Raw genomic sequence first — 17,910 nt, 5'->3', positions numbered from 1 at the left:
CCAAAGTGACATCCCGGGAAGCGATGAAACACGGCCAATTGATAATGTTACACTTAAGCTCTTTTTTATAGAACAAATATGCATACAATATCACCCAACCTGTGTTGGTACTCATTTATCGCCCTAAGAAGGATGAAAAGCTTTTTGGAAAAAAAAAAGAAATTGGAAAAAGAAATCTTTTTTTTTTAATTCTTTTTTTCCAAACCGGCCAAGGCATGGCCAGAAACCGGCCCCCATTCCCTAGCGATGATTTTGGCCTGGCCACGGGCCGAAAAGGCAGAGGGGCCAAACCGACCCTGCTTGCAGCCCAGGGGCATCAAGGCACTGTTGCATCAGGGTAGCTTAGTTACATGTTACGGCATTGCTTACTGGTCTCATTAGGCGTTGCAATGTTGTAAGAGGTTAGATGAATATGAGAAATAGTAAGTACTCAAGATATACAGTGTTGGAGCAGGTTACAGGAATATGCGACAAAGTACATATAAGGCCCAATCCTGGGGGAGGGGCGCCTAACGGGCAGATCAGTGCCTGAAGGGCAAAGATGTGTGAGTATTAGGAGCTTCAGATAAACAGACGTGTTTGAATTTCCTTGCGGAAGGCTAGGTGGGATGAGATGTTTCTAAGGCTGGGAGGAAGGGCGTTCCATTGGGTTGCTGCGATACATGGGAAGTTTGAGCCTCCTGCTCGCGCTCTATTGACTTTGGGCACTAAGAGAAGGTTGGTGTATGGGGTTCTGGTAGGTCTTTCGGTGGTTGGTCTAGTGATTCTCTGAGATAGGTATTGGGGTGCTGCGTGTTGGAAGCACATAGGAGTGAGAGATTGGGTTTTGAAGAGACTAGCGTTAAGAACCTGTTCCAAGAGCTGCAACTGGTGTTAACGGCTCGGACGTTTGGGCCTTTACATCGGGCCCCAGGCCGTTAACACCAGCTCCAGCCCTTGGAATGGGTGCTTGATGCTTAATTCAATGCTCCACCATTTACCAGGTAGTCCTTCAAACCACATGACTTCTGCCAGTAACACATTCATATGTTCCTGCTGCCAATGCCCAAATGCTCATGGGAGGATAGCTCTGCGGCAAGTGCTGCCTTGGAAACAAGACGACACGAAGCAACACAGGTTCGATCCCCGGGTCCGCGCTTAGAAACCTCTGGGTACTAAACGCGTTATAAATACACAACTAAGACATATCCTGTAACAGCGCCTCGATGCCCCCGGGCTGTGTGAGCGCTTTAAAAATGCAAAAATATAATAATAATAAATAAAACATTCAGGAAAGAGATTGTCATTCTGCTGTGTTGCCTGCCAGGGCTTTACAATGATGGGCATTCACAGACGCTCCCCAGACATAATGTTCTTTTTTTGTTCTGATTCAATCATATTGGGATTTATTTTTTAAATGGATTGGGGATACGATATACCATGTGAGGAACACTATTACTACCCTGGAAGTGAGCGTAGGGGAAGACCGGGGGAGCTGCCCCCCAAGCTCCTGGGAAAGCTTGCATTCCCCCTTTAGAGACCAGAGTGCCGCTGGGCCAGCATTTGCAGCACGCATGAGGTGCTCGCCCAGAGGCAGCACGCATGAGGTGCTCGTCCAGAGTGCCACTGGGCCAGCATTTGCAGCACGCATGAGGTGCTCGCCCAGAGTGCCGCTGGGCCAGCATTTGCAGCACACTTGAGGTGCTCGCCCAGAGTGCCGCTGGACCAGCATTTGCAGCACGCATGAGGTGCTCGCCCAGAGTGCCGCTGGGCCAGCATTTGCAGCACGCATGAGGTGCTCGCCCAGAGTGCCGCTGGGCCAGCATTTGCAGCACACTTGAGGTGCTCGCCCAGAGTGCCGCTGGACCAGCATTTGCAGCACGCATGAGGTGCTCGCCCAGAGTGCCGCTGGACCAGCATTTGCAGCACGCATGAGGTGCTCGCCCAGAGTGCCGCTGGGCCAGCACTTGCAGCACACTTGAGGTGCTCAGGCTTTGCTACTTTCACAGGACCCTGGACATGACCCCTGGTTCCGGAGAGTGAGTGAGTTTTATCACCGCTATAGTACACACTCTGGTTTAAGCCACCTCTCGGCGCTGTGGCAGTTCCTTAACTTCATATCCATGTAGAAAGCCATCCCGTCTACTCCCCCGTTGGGTCCACACCAGTGTAAGGTAACCTACTGGTCTCCTGGCCCCAGCCAGTAAAGGAAAGAGCAATTCTCGCACAAGGTTCATGCTCCAAAAAGCAATGCCTGACCTTCAACACCAAAGCTCTGTCAATCGTTTAGGAGTGGCGCCAATGGCGGCCATTTTAATGACTGTACACAGTGGAGCAATGGCCATTGGGCAGAATGGGTTTTAGCCAGCAGCCCCCACCCCCCTGCCGAAATGTTGGGCTATGTTCACTTAACCTGGCTGAACTACAGAGCAGTGACAGGACAGGATGAGTGGTGCCTGCGGCTCAACAGTTAACCAAAAGCCTGGCAATTACTAGTGTAAAACGTTTCATTGTTACTACCTACATTCTTATGCTTACATTTTTAGGCAATTGATTTTGTGATGGGGGTTATGTAAGGAAGGCACGGTATCAAGAGTAGACGGACACAAGTGATCACAGTTCAAGTGTGTTTATTAAACTGTATAGGTAGGTTGGAAAAACGGCCTAATCTAAACCTAAATCTAAGATGGGAGCAAGCGTCGACCATCAAATAAAAATAAGGCCGTCCTAGTGGCGTCTTGTCAAATAAAAGGGCCTATGCTAAAAAATAAATATTGCCAATCCTTACAACTGAATATAAAGAGTGTGGGATAAAGTTCACAAGAAAGACAGAGTCCGATCCGGGTGCAATTGTAACAGAATTCCCTTTCCAGGGAACCAGGTAAATTGCAGTTCATTGGTTCCCCAGAATGTTCATGGGTGTTATTACTGTCCAGTGAGCGATCACTTAGGTTGATGGAGGTTACTGGGCCCTCCAAGCTGAGCAGGTCCTCATCTCCCACGCTATAGTGTTTCCTTCTTGGGAGCAAAGCTTTTATAGTGTGCTTCATTTAACTGGTTGTGAGAGTAAAGTTCAGCATCTTTGACTGAGCCTCTCTAGTACTCAGGAAGTTTTCGGTGACAGTATTGGAGCGTCCTATGTGGGAGTGCCCATTTATTTCTCCCTCAGAGTGAGTCATGTCCAGGTACTCCAGACAGATCTGAGCTGGGGGGTTAATTTTAATAGTTTTCCCTGATAGCTCTCTCGACTGGCTCATGTTAGTACATACTGGGATTATGTCACCCAATTCAGAGGCCCTTAAGTCATCTTCCAGGGGTCCACTTCGTAGGTTGTATATGCGTGCCATATACTTAGAGTAGCAAGTGGAATCACCTTCTCAGACGCCTCTGCAACCCACTTTTGTCTTGTTAGGGGTTGCCTGATTTTTAGCAGAACACAGGAGGGGAAGGTTCGAAAGCTTTTACCTCCCGCAATCACCGCCCAGAGACTGATTCTTAAAAGTCTTAGAGCTCTGCACGTTGTTGGAGGTCTGGTGCCTGTGTTCTGCTCGTTTCCCTAATCCAACACTTGTTAGAATGAGCAGTGATCACAGCAGCCTGGAAAATGTATTTGCTTGCTCGTATACTCTTGCTCGGCGAGCCGCTATTGTCCGCTTCAGGAATTGCCAGATTCTCAGCAGTTCACAGGTGTGGTTGGTTCAAAGGCTTATAACGCCGACAGTCACCACCACCACGGCTAATTTAAAGAGTTTTAGAAAAGTCTTGGTTCTCCCCGCTATAACAATATTCTTCAGCCCTTGCTCAACTCGCCCCCAAAGTACATACGTTGCAACACTGGATGACTGAAACTGTATCCACCGAAGCCGTCAGAAGGTGAAGTAAGTGAATGACATATGCTTGCACGCTCGCTACACTCCACCTCCTTGCTTAGAGGAGACGTGCATGCTTACCTTCGGCATCCTGCTTCCTCAACTCTGCTCCGATGCCGACACCAAGACGAGATCGAATCCAAAGCAAGTCCTGATTGAAGATGAGGGAGGAGATGGAAACTGAGCCCGCAAGCCTGCACGGGCTGCTCAGACTGCACCAACTGCCTCCCTGAACCTCTCTGTTGTGCTCAGCGAGGTTTAGGAGGTTTTAAGGGCTAGCTCCACCTAGTTTGCAGTAAACATAGGACACCAGGAAACTGTAATGTTTTGCCCCCGACTGCCTCTCTGAACCAATCTGCCAACGCAATGTTCATCAGGCATCATGCTTCACCCCGTTCTGCAGGCCTCCCTCCGTCGGGTTCACTCTTGCCAATCTTATAGTTTTTTTTTACTCTCTCATTATGTGAGATTCGCATCCCTTAGTTTTCCGATGGTTTGAAGGTCAAAGACTTTAACCACTTTGACCTTTCTCTTGCGGCTCTCCTACGGCTTTCTGGTTTCAGCAGTTTCAACAGTACGGAGAATTAACCAGAGTCTTCCTCTGGGTCCCCCTTGAAAAGTTATAAGTTCTTTAATTTCTCTTTTTATTTGCAATTTGCTACTTTCGTTCAACACAGTTTGGATCTCCCCTCGACTCACCGGCTATGTTGAACCGCTTAGTTTTTCTTTCATCTGGAGTCAAGGTCGGTACCACAGTAGCAAGCGTCTCTCCATGTCCTGATTATCAGCATAGGAGGGCTCTGTGTACCGTTGACATCTGCTGCAACACACGCTGTCTATTGTTCACGGTTTTACAATTCCTTTCATGGTGGCTTCGCTGGCCAAGGTTGTAAAAGGCAAGGTTGCTTCTCTCCTTGTCGCCCTTTCGGTTCTTGCAGTCTTTCACATCCTCTTGAATTGCTGTACTTGGATAGCGGTCTCGTCGTGTTGTTTCCCTTGTTCGTAGTGTGCTCTCGTGCTCCACCTTTTATTCCTGTGAGGAAGGGAAAGGGCTTTCAGGTGTGTGTGATTCTGGTCAATTGCCTGACTTTTCCTGACCCCAGTGTTGGGACATGTGAGGTAAACGGCTCTGGTATTAGTCCGTTGTCTTTCGTATTGTGCGAAAGTGCTCGTGTCGGAAGGGGGGAGGGATGGAGTTTGAGTATCTTACGTGGTAGGATGGGAAAAGGTGTTAGAAGAAGGGGGATACTGCATCTCACCTGTCGGTGTCCCACTTCCACTCCCTGAGGACCCCCATCCAGGTGATCCTCCCTCACTGGTCCACCCCCAGGAACTGGAGCCAATAGCAATGGCCCTGTCCTGGCCACCCGGATGACAGATCCCTGGGGACTAGTCAGGGAGCAACGTTCAGGTTTCTCACAGTTAGTACTTAAATGTTAGGGGACTGATGGCAGAGGGGGATAGGAGACAGCTCATACTCACAGCAGTCCTTAAGTGACTGGTTTCAGACGTGACATGAAGGAAAGAATTAATGCTTGTAACATTTAAGGTGCACCAGAATAGTCTCATTAGAATATGTAAAGAAGTTAGAGGCCCCCACAAAAGTAGCTTTGCCCCCCCCACAATCTCTCAAGTTAGCGCCTCTCCCAACATTTCAAGGGTTACCCACCCCCACAAATTGTTTGCCTAGGTGCACCCTGACCGTACATGTTCAGATATTCGCAAATAGCACATTTAAAGTGCCCTTGAGGACTCCTTGAAGGCATTCCCCCCTGGATGAAGATATCTGCAGGTTCTTGCTGGAAGTGTGGCAGGTAACCAACGAGCCCCCTCCTTTACCCAAGATGTCAAACATGATGTGCCTTTGGATCGAATCAGATGTGCCCGCCGGCCTCACTGAAAGCATTTTCCTCCTTGACGTCACCAAGGCTAAGCATTGTTAAATTCCCTGTACTTCAGTGGTTGAAGTGAGCGGGAGCAGTCGGGGGCGGTGCTCCTCTACTTTTTTAAATGACCTTTACAGCTCCTGTACTTTTATTTTAAAAAGAAACCGTCCGGAATGGTTTCGTTTTAAAATAAAAGTGTAGGAATAATTTGAAACCTGCACTTTCAGTGCACTGCGCTGAATGTTCCCTTAAGCAGCAGATGCACGTGTTTGGGGGGGGGTGTATTTTGTGTGGGAGGGGACGTGGTGATGGGGTTTGTGGGGAGTGCGTGCAGGCCAGCAGGGAACAGAGTTCCACTATTTCTTTTCGTACACTTCGACCACTGCTGTACTTTAAATGTATACTAGTGGCACATGCCAATAGAGCACCTGTACCCTTACTGGGATAGCGCCCTTACTTCCCTGGAATCTGAAGCCAGCGGTGGTGTTCATCATTGACCAGAGGTGTAGACAGGGTAGGGCCTGAGCGGGTAAGGCCCACCTAAAATCTGTAAATGCCCACTCAACAGTACTTTGTGGGCATTTTACAGATGTTAATGTCACTGTGGTGGGCCCAACTACATTAGCATCAGGCTCCACTTGTACGACAATCCTAGATACGCCTCTGCCATTGACAGGGTGGTAGTCGTGCTTCAAATATTTGCTTTACCGAGGCGATGGTTCTTCATTTGTTTATTGTCTGGCCACCTTTCTCTGGCAAGTCTTCTGACAATCCTCGGCCATTTGCAAGGTTTTCATTGGAAAGGGACACTATCCAGAACCACATTCGTATCTGTGACCTACCCAAAGGACATCTGGGAACACGGCCGCTTGTCCAATGGACAGGCACGTAATCATTGATCTGGTTTTCCTAGTCGCAAGATCAGATCTTGGCCAGGTTCGAAGAGAGAGAAGTTCTTGTATTATATTTTGTCCGAAAAATTCAAAATGGGACGAGTAACTCTTCCAAGTTTGTACGGCGCTATGGTGAGTGTGTACCTTCACGTATGGAGTGACTGCTGTAAGTATTTAGGCTTGTGAGCAGGCCTGAATATAGCTACTCGTCTGCGTGAGCATCTAGAATTCCAACTAAGATTTCAGGAGAAGGGTTCAGCTTAGCAAGTCAAGGTTGTAGATCATCTCTGTGATCTTTGTAACATTTTGGGTGCAGTCACATTCAAGCACCTGCACCAGGGGTCTACAATTTATGGCTTTCCAGGTGTTTCAAATGACTCCTGTGATCCGGTTGTAGATCCATGAGCTAGAGCATCGATATAACCTATTTAATTTACTGATGCCCAGTGCTCCAGATAAGATTTTGAGGTGGAAATATTTTACTCTCGATTTTTAAACTTTGAGAGTAAAGGAGATTTCAAGAGAGTAAAAATGACTTTTTGAGAGTAAAATCATTAGCATGCAGCAGCTTTCTGCATTGTGACAGAATACACCTTCATTATTTCTCTAAGGTCTGGCCACTTGATCTCTCCTGTATTTATTTAAATGTTGAAAACACAAAAATCTAGTCAATTACATAGTAAAGCAAAGAGGAATTGTATTGTGTGTTTTAAGGTTCGATAGCAGAATTGTCTTTTGATGTTTAATGAAAGTCCTAATTTCCTGTAGCTATTACTACCCAATGGTATGCCAATGTTATGATAAAACAGTGCTGAGAGGCAAGGACTCCATACTAAATTCTATACCTAATCTCATGGTCAGATGGTTAATTATATAGCGCTCTTGACACAGCGCTGTACATAGAACATATTTATCACAATTATCACCAAACTGAAGTTGGTACTCCTTTATCGACCTCAAAAAGATGAAAGGCTGAGTTGGCCTGGCCGCGATTCAAACCTGCAACCTACAGATTGCGCACAGATCACAGCAACAAGTGCTCAACCAGCTGAGCTATCTTATTGGCTAACATCCTTCAGAGGTGGGTAAACTGAGTAGCTACTGAGGTATAATAATCACAGTGCCTAGATGTTGGACGAACCATGTATAAACCGCTACATAAACTTAAATCCCTGTCTGGATTATCACAGGGACAGGTTTTGCTGAGTTTCTATTTCAATTACAAATGGATGTTTCATGTGTCTGTTTTTGAACTGCGCTTGCACTTCCTGCAGAGTCAGGTTTTGGATGTTTTAATTGTAGTCTTGAAGATTTGAGAGGCTATAACACCTGTGATTGGTGTAATGATAATCACTCATCCTTGAGCAAAGACTCTGCTGCAACTGACCATTCATAATAATGTACTCCATTGACTGCAAGACTGAATGGATGTAAACTAGACCGTGAATACTCATCATGTTACACACTGTTTTTATAATTAGAGTGTAAATTAAATTATAAGTGTAAAAATGATCTGGCTCCGCACGATTATGCACACAGCACTGGAACTCTGAAAAATACAATTGTGCAATACTGGTTTGCTTTCACTGGAAGAAAAGCATAATTTGTTACAAAAAAATAATTCTCAATTGCAACTCAGTTTTCCATCTTATTAATTATACAATCCTAAAATGCTAGGAAAATAAATATGCACATTGCTTCTGTTTGCTCCATGAGCATCTACACACAACACAGCAGAAGCTGAATGGAAATAAACCATTCCTTTCATCAGTGTGCAGTTTCTTTTTTGAAAAGGCTTCAGAGAAATGCATTGTTTTAGAGGCTTTTCTCTGTGGCTCTAAACTTGTGCATAAATGTACACAGAAAAATAATAAAGCTGTTGTATTTACAAGATTTTTATGCGTACAAAGGCCTGGTACGAGCCTTATCCGGAGGCCTGCTGATGGCTGAAAGTAATCTGCTGCATTGTCCCGCAACCTCTAATTTTGTGCACACTTCAGAGTCTATGTCCTACTGGAAGCAATTTTAATTATAACCTCTCCTTCATGTTTCCTGGGAATTTGTCGAGCCTTGTCTTGTGTTCCAACTGATTCCTGCACAATTCTTTTACCCATTCTCCAGAACCTGACTTTGCGCAGTGTTTCCAGGGGCTGTGACCTTCGTGCAGGTTCCATTTAGCCCGCTGTGCATGCTCCTTAAGCTATGTTTTTGCCTGCTATGCTTTCTTTATTTGGTTTCAGAGGTGATCAGTATATTTTGTTGGCATCCAGTGAAAATGCCTACAACAGTATCGTCACTAGGTCAACGACAATTATATTTCTATGGCAATAAAACCTCAGTGCAAAATATTCCCGAACAAAGCCCTACGGGAAGACTGGCATCCAGCACTTACCACCAAATATGCTTGGACCTGAGCTAAAATAGTACATTACCTGTAGACTATGTAGGATGTTCTCTTTATCTGTGATTAGGAAAAAGTTTGGATAGAGATTTTGCTCAGGGGATATTATTAAATGGTGATATTATTGCTGGCAATATTTTCATGGCTATTCTATTATCAGTGATAGTTACAGGGTTGTCCAACTGCAGGCCTCTAGTGCTGGAATCCTGATGGGTTTCAGGATATCCATCATTGATATTCATTAGAAGAAATATGCATACTTTTAAAATCATTGTATGCAAGTTTATCTCATGAATATTAATGAGATAAACTGAAAATCCAACATGTTTCTGACCCTGGAGGCTTTGAGTTGGGCAACCCTTGACTTTAGTAGTAGATTTATTTTCACATTGGCCTTTCCTTGCACACCGGTTATGAAATTGTCTATACAGACACTACATTATTCTACGCTAACAAGCTCTTTCATTTTATAGGTGTACATCATAAATGTTTCATGGTCGGACTCCACCTCCCAGGTTATCTACCGAAGGTACAGCAAGTTCTTCGACCTCCAGGTAAATATTTATGTTCATTGCCTTGCCATTTTTGTATATCTCCCCAAGGGTGTCGTTGTTGAACACATACAAATGCTGTCTATCGTGGTAGTGCGGCCGTTCAAGGGGCGGGATTATGGTACAGTTGCGCATGCGCACCAGAGCAAGTACAGCGCAAGTGTGTTTTCACCGGTGCGCGTGTGACTGCAGAAAGAAAATGTGTGTTTTAGTAAGCAGCATTTGCTCATGTGAAAATGTACCTTAATACCTCTCCAGAACTTCAGGTGGGCGTCCTGTTCCCAGTGTTTCAACTTGAAATGTTCAAAAGATAAGTTCGTCAATTAAACTATGTGGAAATAACCTCAACATGTTAATTTGTCTCGTGGTGTTTACATGTACGACTTCCCTGTTCACATACACAAGAGTATAGTGTGAAAAACATGATTTCTTCCTTGTTCTATACCATTAATGGCCGTGGCTGAGGGTGTCCATGTCTGTAATTGCCTGCGAGACGGAGTGAGGGATTAGCGGCTGTGTACACCCCTGCCATGTCCATTAATGCTAATAGCATCCTGACATCAGGGGGGGTGTGCTTATTAATACTTTACCTCCCAGAACGGTTTCTTTGAAGGGGTGGCCACAGTTGTGTGCCCTTTCTTCTATGGGAAGTATATACCATACAAAGATGGCTGCCATGGATTTATGAGAGGTGCCTTTGGGAATGACTCCCGTATCTTTTCCTGGCTGGCATCTGAGTGGTGAAGGCATTCCGGTAGGTGCGGCAAGATCAGGTTGGATATGGTGGCGGTAGGGGTGTGCTGTAGGAAGCGCAGGGCGGTGGGTGGAAGCAGAAAGAAGGCAGTGGGCAGCCCATGGGCTGATTGCAGCCAGAGCACGTGAGGGTGGCTCACAGCTCTCTGATTGCGCATTCAGGCTGGCATTGGAGAGAGCTGATTAGTTGGCTCTCCGTCGCTGAGTGCTATTCAGGAATATTGAGACTGCCATAAGGGAAGCAATGATTTAGTAGTCTTAGTGGAGTTTGGCACCTAACGCTCTCTGCATGTTTGCGATTCAACTTATCTGTTAGTGGCCTGCCACCGGTCACCGGGGCGGGCCGCGTATCGTGTCGGGAGCACCCGACTCCGCTAAGTAATACTGCGTGGAAGGCTGGGAGCACCCAGCAGCACCCGGATCACTGGGGTACGGCCTCCTAGGCTGGGGAACACCCCAGCGACGGTGTCTCTTGCAGTGGGGGCACCCAGGCAAGGCCACCGAATAGACCGCAATCACGTGGCACCCAGGTCACCCAGTAATTCACGCAGACACAAGTTGCCCTTTCCTGGGGCTCTGCTGCACTGCCCTGTGCGTGCCAGCAGAACCCCTTTTCTAACAAAGGCGTCATGACAAAGTCATGACGCTCTCTGACAAAAAGAACTAGACCCTGTTGACCATGGGTCGGAAGTACTCGTTCAGGGCTGCGATGGCTGCATCGTATGACTGGTCTCTGGGCTTGATGTCTTGAATAGTGTCTGAACGGCCAGTCCGGCGGAGTACAGGAGTGTTGGGCGTTTTGCTGCATCTTTGATCTCCATCGCCTCAAAGTATAGCTCTAGGTTTTCTACCCAGGCTGTCCACCGGGGTCCCAAACTGGCAGGGGAGCCCATCACGTCAAAGTGGTGCAGTGGCGCGAGCTGTCATCGACATATGCCCTCATTGTCGTCTTCGGCCATGGTGACCGCTGGGCCCTATACTTGGTGTGGCCACTGCTGTTAGGTGTTGGGGGTTTCTCACAGTCACTGGGCCGCAGGCATACGGACCCCTCATGGGGAAGTCTTTTGACGGTGTCCAAATCTCCCGGGGCAATCTCTGTCTCTTGGGGCTTGTTGCCGGCGGCAGGGGTGTCAGCAGGGGTATCCCAGTCAAAGTATTCACTGGTCTGGGCACACAAGTTCTTACCCCTGACGGCCACACCCCTGGCCTCCACTAGTGATTAGTCTCCGCAGTGCCGTCCAGCGTCTACTTCCCTGGGGTGCACGAGCACTCCAGGTGGAGCCGCTACCCCTTTGTCCTAAAACAGAGGGAGAATACAGGGGGTTTGATAACATCCCCCTTCTCAGAGGGTGACCCCTTGTTGTTGTCCTGTCTTCCCCTTCTTGAAGAAAGACAAAAAGGAATTCCCCCTTTTATTCCCTTTGCAGCTAGCCTGTTGTTATTCTTCCTTCGGAGATTTGTGAACCATAAAAGTCACTGCTGCGGTCCTGGTCAACAGGCCACGCCCCTTTTCTTTGTTGGCAGGTTGACGGTGTGGAGGGCACTCTGTCTGCCGGCTACGCTGCTCCTTTGCTGCAGCAGGCAGAGCCGATGGCGAAATTACAACTGTGGCCGTCGCTCCAGGCGCACGTGTCCACTCCTCGCGGACACGGGGCCTTCACAAGCTCCGCCCCCTTCCTTTGTCCTGTGTAGGGCCGTGTCACACGGTCCGGCCGGCGGTTCGTTCGTTCGGTGGCCTCTGCCGCAGATGGTAACCCCTCCTGAGCGGGTGGAGGTGAAGAGCAGCGGCACCGGGTGCCCGATGTCAAATGTGCTTCCTCCAGAGGGGGCCTGGTCACAGACCGCGACCGCACATGTGACTTCTTAGCTCTACCCCCTTTTTTCCGCGAGTCAGACAGAGGAACGCCGACCCCTCAGGCACTTCCCTCTGCGGGCATGCGAGGGGGCGAAACACCTTCACCGGGGCGGGACGCGTATCGTCTCGGGAGCACCCGACTCTGCTAAGTAATACTGCGTCCTCGCAGTGTGTGGAAGGCTGGGAGCACCCAGCAGCACCCAGATCACTGGGGTACGGCCTCCTAGGCTGGGGAACACCCCAGCGACGGTGTCTCTTTCACTGGGGGCACCAAGGCAAGGCTGCCGAATAGGCTGCGATCACGCGGCACCCAGGTCACCCAGTAAATCACGCAGACACGAGTTGCCGTTTCCTGGGGCTCTGCTGCAATGCCCTGTGCGTGCCAGCAGAGCCTCTTTTATTACAGAGGCGTCATGACGAGGTCATGACGGTCTCTGACAAAAAGAACTACACCCACACATAACATTAATTTGTGGGCACTTAATATGATAGCCACTCTTCTTGCCATAATCCATTGTAATCAAGTCATTTCACCTTCTCTCACCCGCCTTCCCGAGCCCCGGTCACCGCCTGTCAAGGCCTCTATATATCGCACCCCAGTTTTCCAAGCGATAGGCCATAGATTTGGGAAACTGCGCAGATGTGTATGTTTGCGCGGTTCGCTTTGTGAGGGCATGCGGGGTCCATCTTGAGCGGCAGCTGTTATTTTCATGTATATGTTCTTTGGGTCTCTTGGCCTTTCTTGGTAGATTGGAGAAGTTCCCATCGCACTGGATGCATCAATAGCGTTACTGTGCTGGGCAGGAAATGCTTCCGGGATCAGGGGGGCCGCGCACTCTGAAAGCTCCTATTCATAGGCACAGAAGAGTCCAGCGCCGCTGGAAAGCTCCCACCCACCGAGCAACCATTTCCCCCCAAAACTATTCAAAGGAACAGATTAAAGCACTCGATTTAACCCCTTTAATTCTGGCAGATTCAGGAGTCCCTGTTTTTCCTCCGTTTATCGGAAGTATTTTAGCGCAGCACAATCTGTCCCTTTAAAGGCGTCTCGTGATCTGGTGGGGTTTTGAGTAGGAATCTGTGTACACATGTGCTTAAAATGTAGCCTGGCGTGGCAGGTTTTATTGTATTTATTTATTTATTTATTTATTTATTTATTTATTTCTTGAGTTGTGCAGGCGACACATATGGAAGCGGACATGGCATGACACTAAAAATGCATGACTGGGATTTTGGTTTGATTTCACGCCCACCCCCAGTGCATTAGGAGCAGTATGTTTCTTTCTGTAGCTTAATTCTGTAGTACCTGTAGTCGCCTGTAGGAGCAGCAAACTACATGAAGTGGGATTTAAAAAAATTATGTTTGGGGTATTTATTGAGTGCAAACCTAGCTCCGTTGTTGCGGTGTGAACCTCAATAGCCGTTATAGGAGTACATTGCACGATTACAGTGTGGAACAGTTATTACAAAATAGCATTTATCACTAGCATAAAAAAATACAAACATGGGCTTCTCGAACCCACGCTGCTTAGTGTTGTTTTGCTTCCAAGACCAGCACATTGCCCCTAAACTACCATTACCATTAAGAGCAGGGCTTTGAATCCTTTGGCTCTCCAGATGTTTTGTACCACATCTCCAATCCTTCCTAGCCAGTATAGTTAATGGAGTGGGATCATGGGTGTTGCAGTCCACATCATCTGGAGAGCAGCCGGTTACAGACCCCCGATTTGCAATAACAGGGAATACTTAAAACTGTTACATGATCCCCACTAACTGTAAATGTTAAAAGAGTGCAAGGGGGCGAAGCAGGGCAGAACGGGGTGGGGTGTGCTCTAAAGAATGCCCATCTGGATACTGGGTTTCGGGGGCTATATGTTATGGGGTGTGTCAAAGACCCCATCACCAAAAGTGGCATCCCGATAACTATGAGAGGGTGCTTTTCCAGTTACTTTTGTTGTGTTTCTTTATATTGTGAAATTACTCTAGTAAAATACAGATGATATTTTACAGGGATTCAAGCTTGCCCTGTATTAGAGGTGAGAGGCTTATTCGGTTTTTAGCTAAGCTCAGGTTGCATTCTGGTACTTGCAGTCAGGCAGCTATAATGGGAAATAAAACTACAAGTACTCTACACTATTAACACATGATGTGTGTTAAAGACGTGACTTGCCGATCATCACTTACGAAATCTATGCCTGCCGTTTCTTTCAGAAATGATTGCGAGTTTACTCTTGGATTTCAGTGACAGTCGTTCTTCGCTATTAGTATTCATTGATGTCGTTTCCTGTGCAGTTATCCTCTGTGTTGATTACTTTGGCGGGAGATAATGGAAACCTTTACCAGTTCATCCCATGATGTCCTATACTTTGTGTAGATGTTATGACGGGCGATATGCAGTGGTTGTGGTGCAACCTGCACAATTGACTTGGGGTTTCTTCCTCCCACTTACTGGCCCCTTGTTTGTCTACTCCACATTTCTCCACGACTGACCGACCCCCCCCCCCATCCCCCACTAAAATCGCCTATCCCCTTACTCTGAAAAACACAAAATCTCTCACACACGGCCACGGCATGGTCAGCTGAACAATAAGGGAGCTATGCCTAAGCCCTCCTTTTGCATGCAATGAAACCCCCTACATTAGAGGCTATTGGACCCCAAAGTACCGTAGATCTTGGGCCCAAGCCTGCCCTACAGATGAGAGCTGTATCAGCCATTTTACTCCCTAAAAATAGGTAAATACTCCAAAAAAATAAAAATAGGGAGTCAAAATACTCCCAACAAAACATAGGAAACTGACACTTGGAACCATGCGCCCCTGCTTTTACCCTTCAACTCCATGGATATGTTTGGGACAGTAGTGCACGTATACGACGAAACGACTATTATAAGTGCCTGATCAGAAGTACTAAACATGCGTCTTAATAACTAGGTGCACAGAAATCATTATTACAAAAACATTTCCGTTTTGCAGTTTAGAGCTGTTTTACTCACTTATAAAATAGTCCCATTCAGAATTGGACGTAAATTTTTGTTCCCTATAAAATCAGTTCACTCCCTCCTTTAAAAAATGGGGAGTAAAATACTCCCACCTCAAAATGTTATCTGGCGCACTGCAAGTCCCCCCTTCTAACAACATATTCTCAAGAGGGTCGGCCAAAAAGCAGAACGGCGCTAATTTCTGGGGTACTTCCGACCTGCACTCATCAACAGCACAGGACTCCCCTCTGCCCATCTCGCAAGCCCCCTTATTCATCCTAGCCAACATGCAGTGGGCTCTGCGGCGTGCTCCTTCTAAACACCTTTCTCTCTGTCTCCTGCGGGCTTCATAATGCCCACCGCTCTGGGTGGCGGCTGAAGGGGGGTGCCCTCTGCTCCTGCACAGGGTGAACAGATAATTCACCCCTCCTTCCAGACTTTTCATTTCATTTGCTTAGAAAGACATTTTGGAAGGGGTAAACTTGGACCAATGGGACTGACACCGGATGTCCTTGATTCGTGAAAGGAAGATGCAAGACTGGCACCCTGGTGTCTGATGTACTGAGCCACTGGGTGACCCTCCTCCTGCAGCGCCTGCCTTCCCTCTACCTCTTGCAACCTCCAACAGTCGCCACCTTCCGTGCTCTCTCGACTCTCCTCTTCAGCCTCACTTTCCCGCTCTCCCGGTTTCTCTGCCTGGTATTGCCTCTTTCTTTCTCTCTCCTGTTTCCTCCCTTCTCCCTCTCTCTCGACATCTTGCTCCCTCCCCCGCCCCTTTCACACTCACCCTCTTTCACGCTCACTCTTTCTAATGTCTGGTGTACATTGCACTCTATGTACCCTGCTATATTTCTGCTGCATAAGAAATATGCACGTCATAAATGCAGCATTAAAAGGACACCCCATGCATCACCCAACGGATAATGACGCGGATGCCATCACACAGCAGACGGTTGAACATGGTGGAGCTGGTGGTGTTTACCCATTGAAAGACAAAGAAGAAAGGCAAAAGAGGTCCGAAGAAAGATTGAGAACACAAGAGACAGATGTGTGAAGAAAGATGGAAATGAAGCAGAAAGAAAAAAAAGCCAGGATAGAAGTAAAGAAAGATAGAATGGCGCAATGATGGAATAAAGCCAAGCTGGAAAGATGGAATACAGGAAAATGGAAGGAAGGATGGGATGAAAGATAGCAACATGGAAAAAAGGAAAGGATGAATGAAAGAAGAAAAAAGAAAGAAGCAAAGCCAGAACAAAGTAACTGGGGAATGATGAAACTAAGGAAAGAAAGTTGGAATGAAAGAAACAAAGATGTAAAAAGAAAGAATGAAGGTAGGAAGAAAATGGACAGATCGGACAAAAGAAAACCAAAGAAGGTATGAAAGAAGAAAAAAACTGAATGAAGAAAAGACAGATGGAATGAAGGAAAAAGTAAATAAAGGGGAAAAACAAGGAATGAAAGAAAAAAAGGAAGGGCAGAATGAAAGGGGGATAGGAGGAGCAGGCGGAAAGAGACCTGCAAGAAAGGGGAGATGGAATGACAGAAGGGGAGAAGAAAAGGTTAGATGGTTCAAGAAAAGGAAAAATTGAATGAAGGGATTAAAGGAAAGTATGATGGAATGAAACGAAAGATGAAAGAGGGATGAAGAAAAAGAGACACGCTTGTTAGAAAAAGAAGAAATGAAAGCTGGCATGAAGGAAATAAAAGAAAAATGGGAAGAATTATGGAAGACAAAAATGGAAATTGGATTGAATGAAGAAAGATGTCATGTTGGGTGAAGGAAATAAAACAGAAAAGATGAAAAAGAAGAGAGGAAAAGATGTAAAGAAGGACAGCATTATGGAATAAAGAGAAGGTGTGCAAGATGGAATTACTAATAGGCTGGAATTAAATAAAGATTGAAAGGTAGAAGGAAAAGGGAGAGCTGGAATGATAGAAAGAACAACCTAAAGAAAGATGGGCTGGAGAACAAAAGGTGGAAGGAAAGACGTGAGAGAAGCAGTAAAAATAAAAGTATGGATTGATGAAGGAAGAAGTAGATCCACGAGTTAAAAAGGAAATCTGAAATTAAGGAAAAATGGGAAGAAGGGTAGCAGCATCCAATAGAAGACAGAGGAAATCAAGCAAAGAAGGAACATGGAAAGAAAAAGGGAATGAAAGAAAAAAGGGCATGATGAAAAAAGGAAAATTGGTCTGGGGAAGATGGGAAGAAAGAATGGAATAAGGGAAGGATGCAGGAAGGGTAGAAGGGACGCTTAAAGCTGAGATCAAGAAAGAAGGGAAGACGCAAAGAAACAAAGAAAAGAATGAAGCAAAGAAAGAAACGACTACAATGGAATGGGAAGGAAATAGACAGCAACAATGAAGCAAAGGAATAGAAAAAAACCAAGAAGATGACACTAACTGCAAAGAAAGGAGTAGAAAATCAAAATCACGAGAAAGTCACATCGCAAGAGAGATGGAATAATGAAAAGGGGAGGAGGAAAGGAGGGCAGATGAAAAAAATGAAAGCAGGGCAAAATAGCACCGTGAAATAGTCCATTTCAGAATGATGTTACTCCAGATTTGACCATGTTTCTTGCAGTCCCACTAATTATTGATACTTAGAAACAGCAGCCTTTGCCTACCCAAACTGGTGTCCTGTGGTGATCAGTGAAGTCCATCATTGATACTTTGTAACAGGATCCGAGGGGCTATTAAACCCGCTTTACAAGTCTTCTGGTGATATTCTAGGTCCCACTTGTGA

General features: G+C 46.6%; 1 protein-coding gene across 5 annotated transcripts in view; it reads left to right on the top strand.

Moving 5' to 3' along the window:
• Nucleotides 1-17,910, top strand: part of SH3PXD2A (SH3 and PX domains 2A) — a 1,212,758-nt gene that overhangs the window by 154,474 nt on the left and 1,040,374 nt on the right. For all 5 annotated transcript variants that reach the window (XM_069611721.1, XM_069611718.1, XM_069611722.1 and 2 more), the window contains exon 2: nt 9,502-9,582. In XM_069611721.1, the coding sequence (XP_069467822.1) occupies nt 9,502-9,582 (81 nt within the window). The remainder of the gene's footprint in view (nt 1-9,501; nt 9,583-17,910) is intronic.

Source organism: Ambystoma mexicanum, chromosome 8 (assembly GCF_040938575.1).
Source record: "Ambystoma mexicanum isolate Mex_15411 chromosome 8, UKY_AmexF1_1, whole genome shotgun sequence".
In the NCBI taxonomy this organism is placed as follows: Eukaryota; Metazoa; Chordata; class Amphibia; order Caudata; family Ambystomatidae; genus Ambystoma; species Ambystoma mexicanum.
The sequence above is the reverse complement of the archived record's forward strand: the minus strand, read 5'-3'. Positions and strand labels throughout refer to the sequence as shown.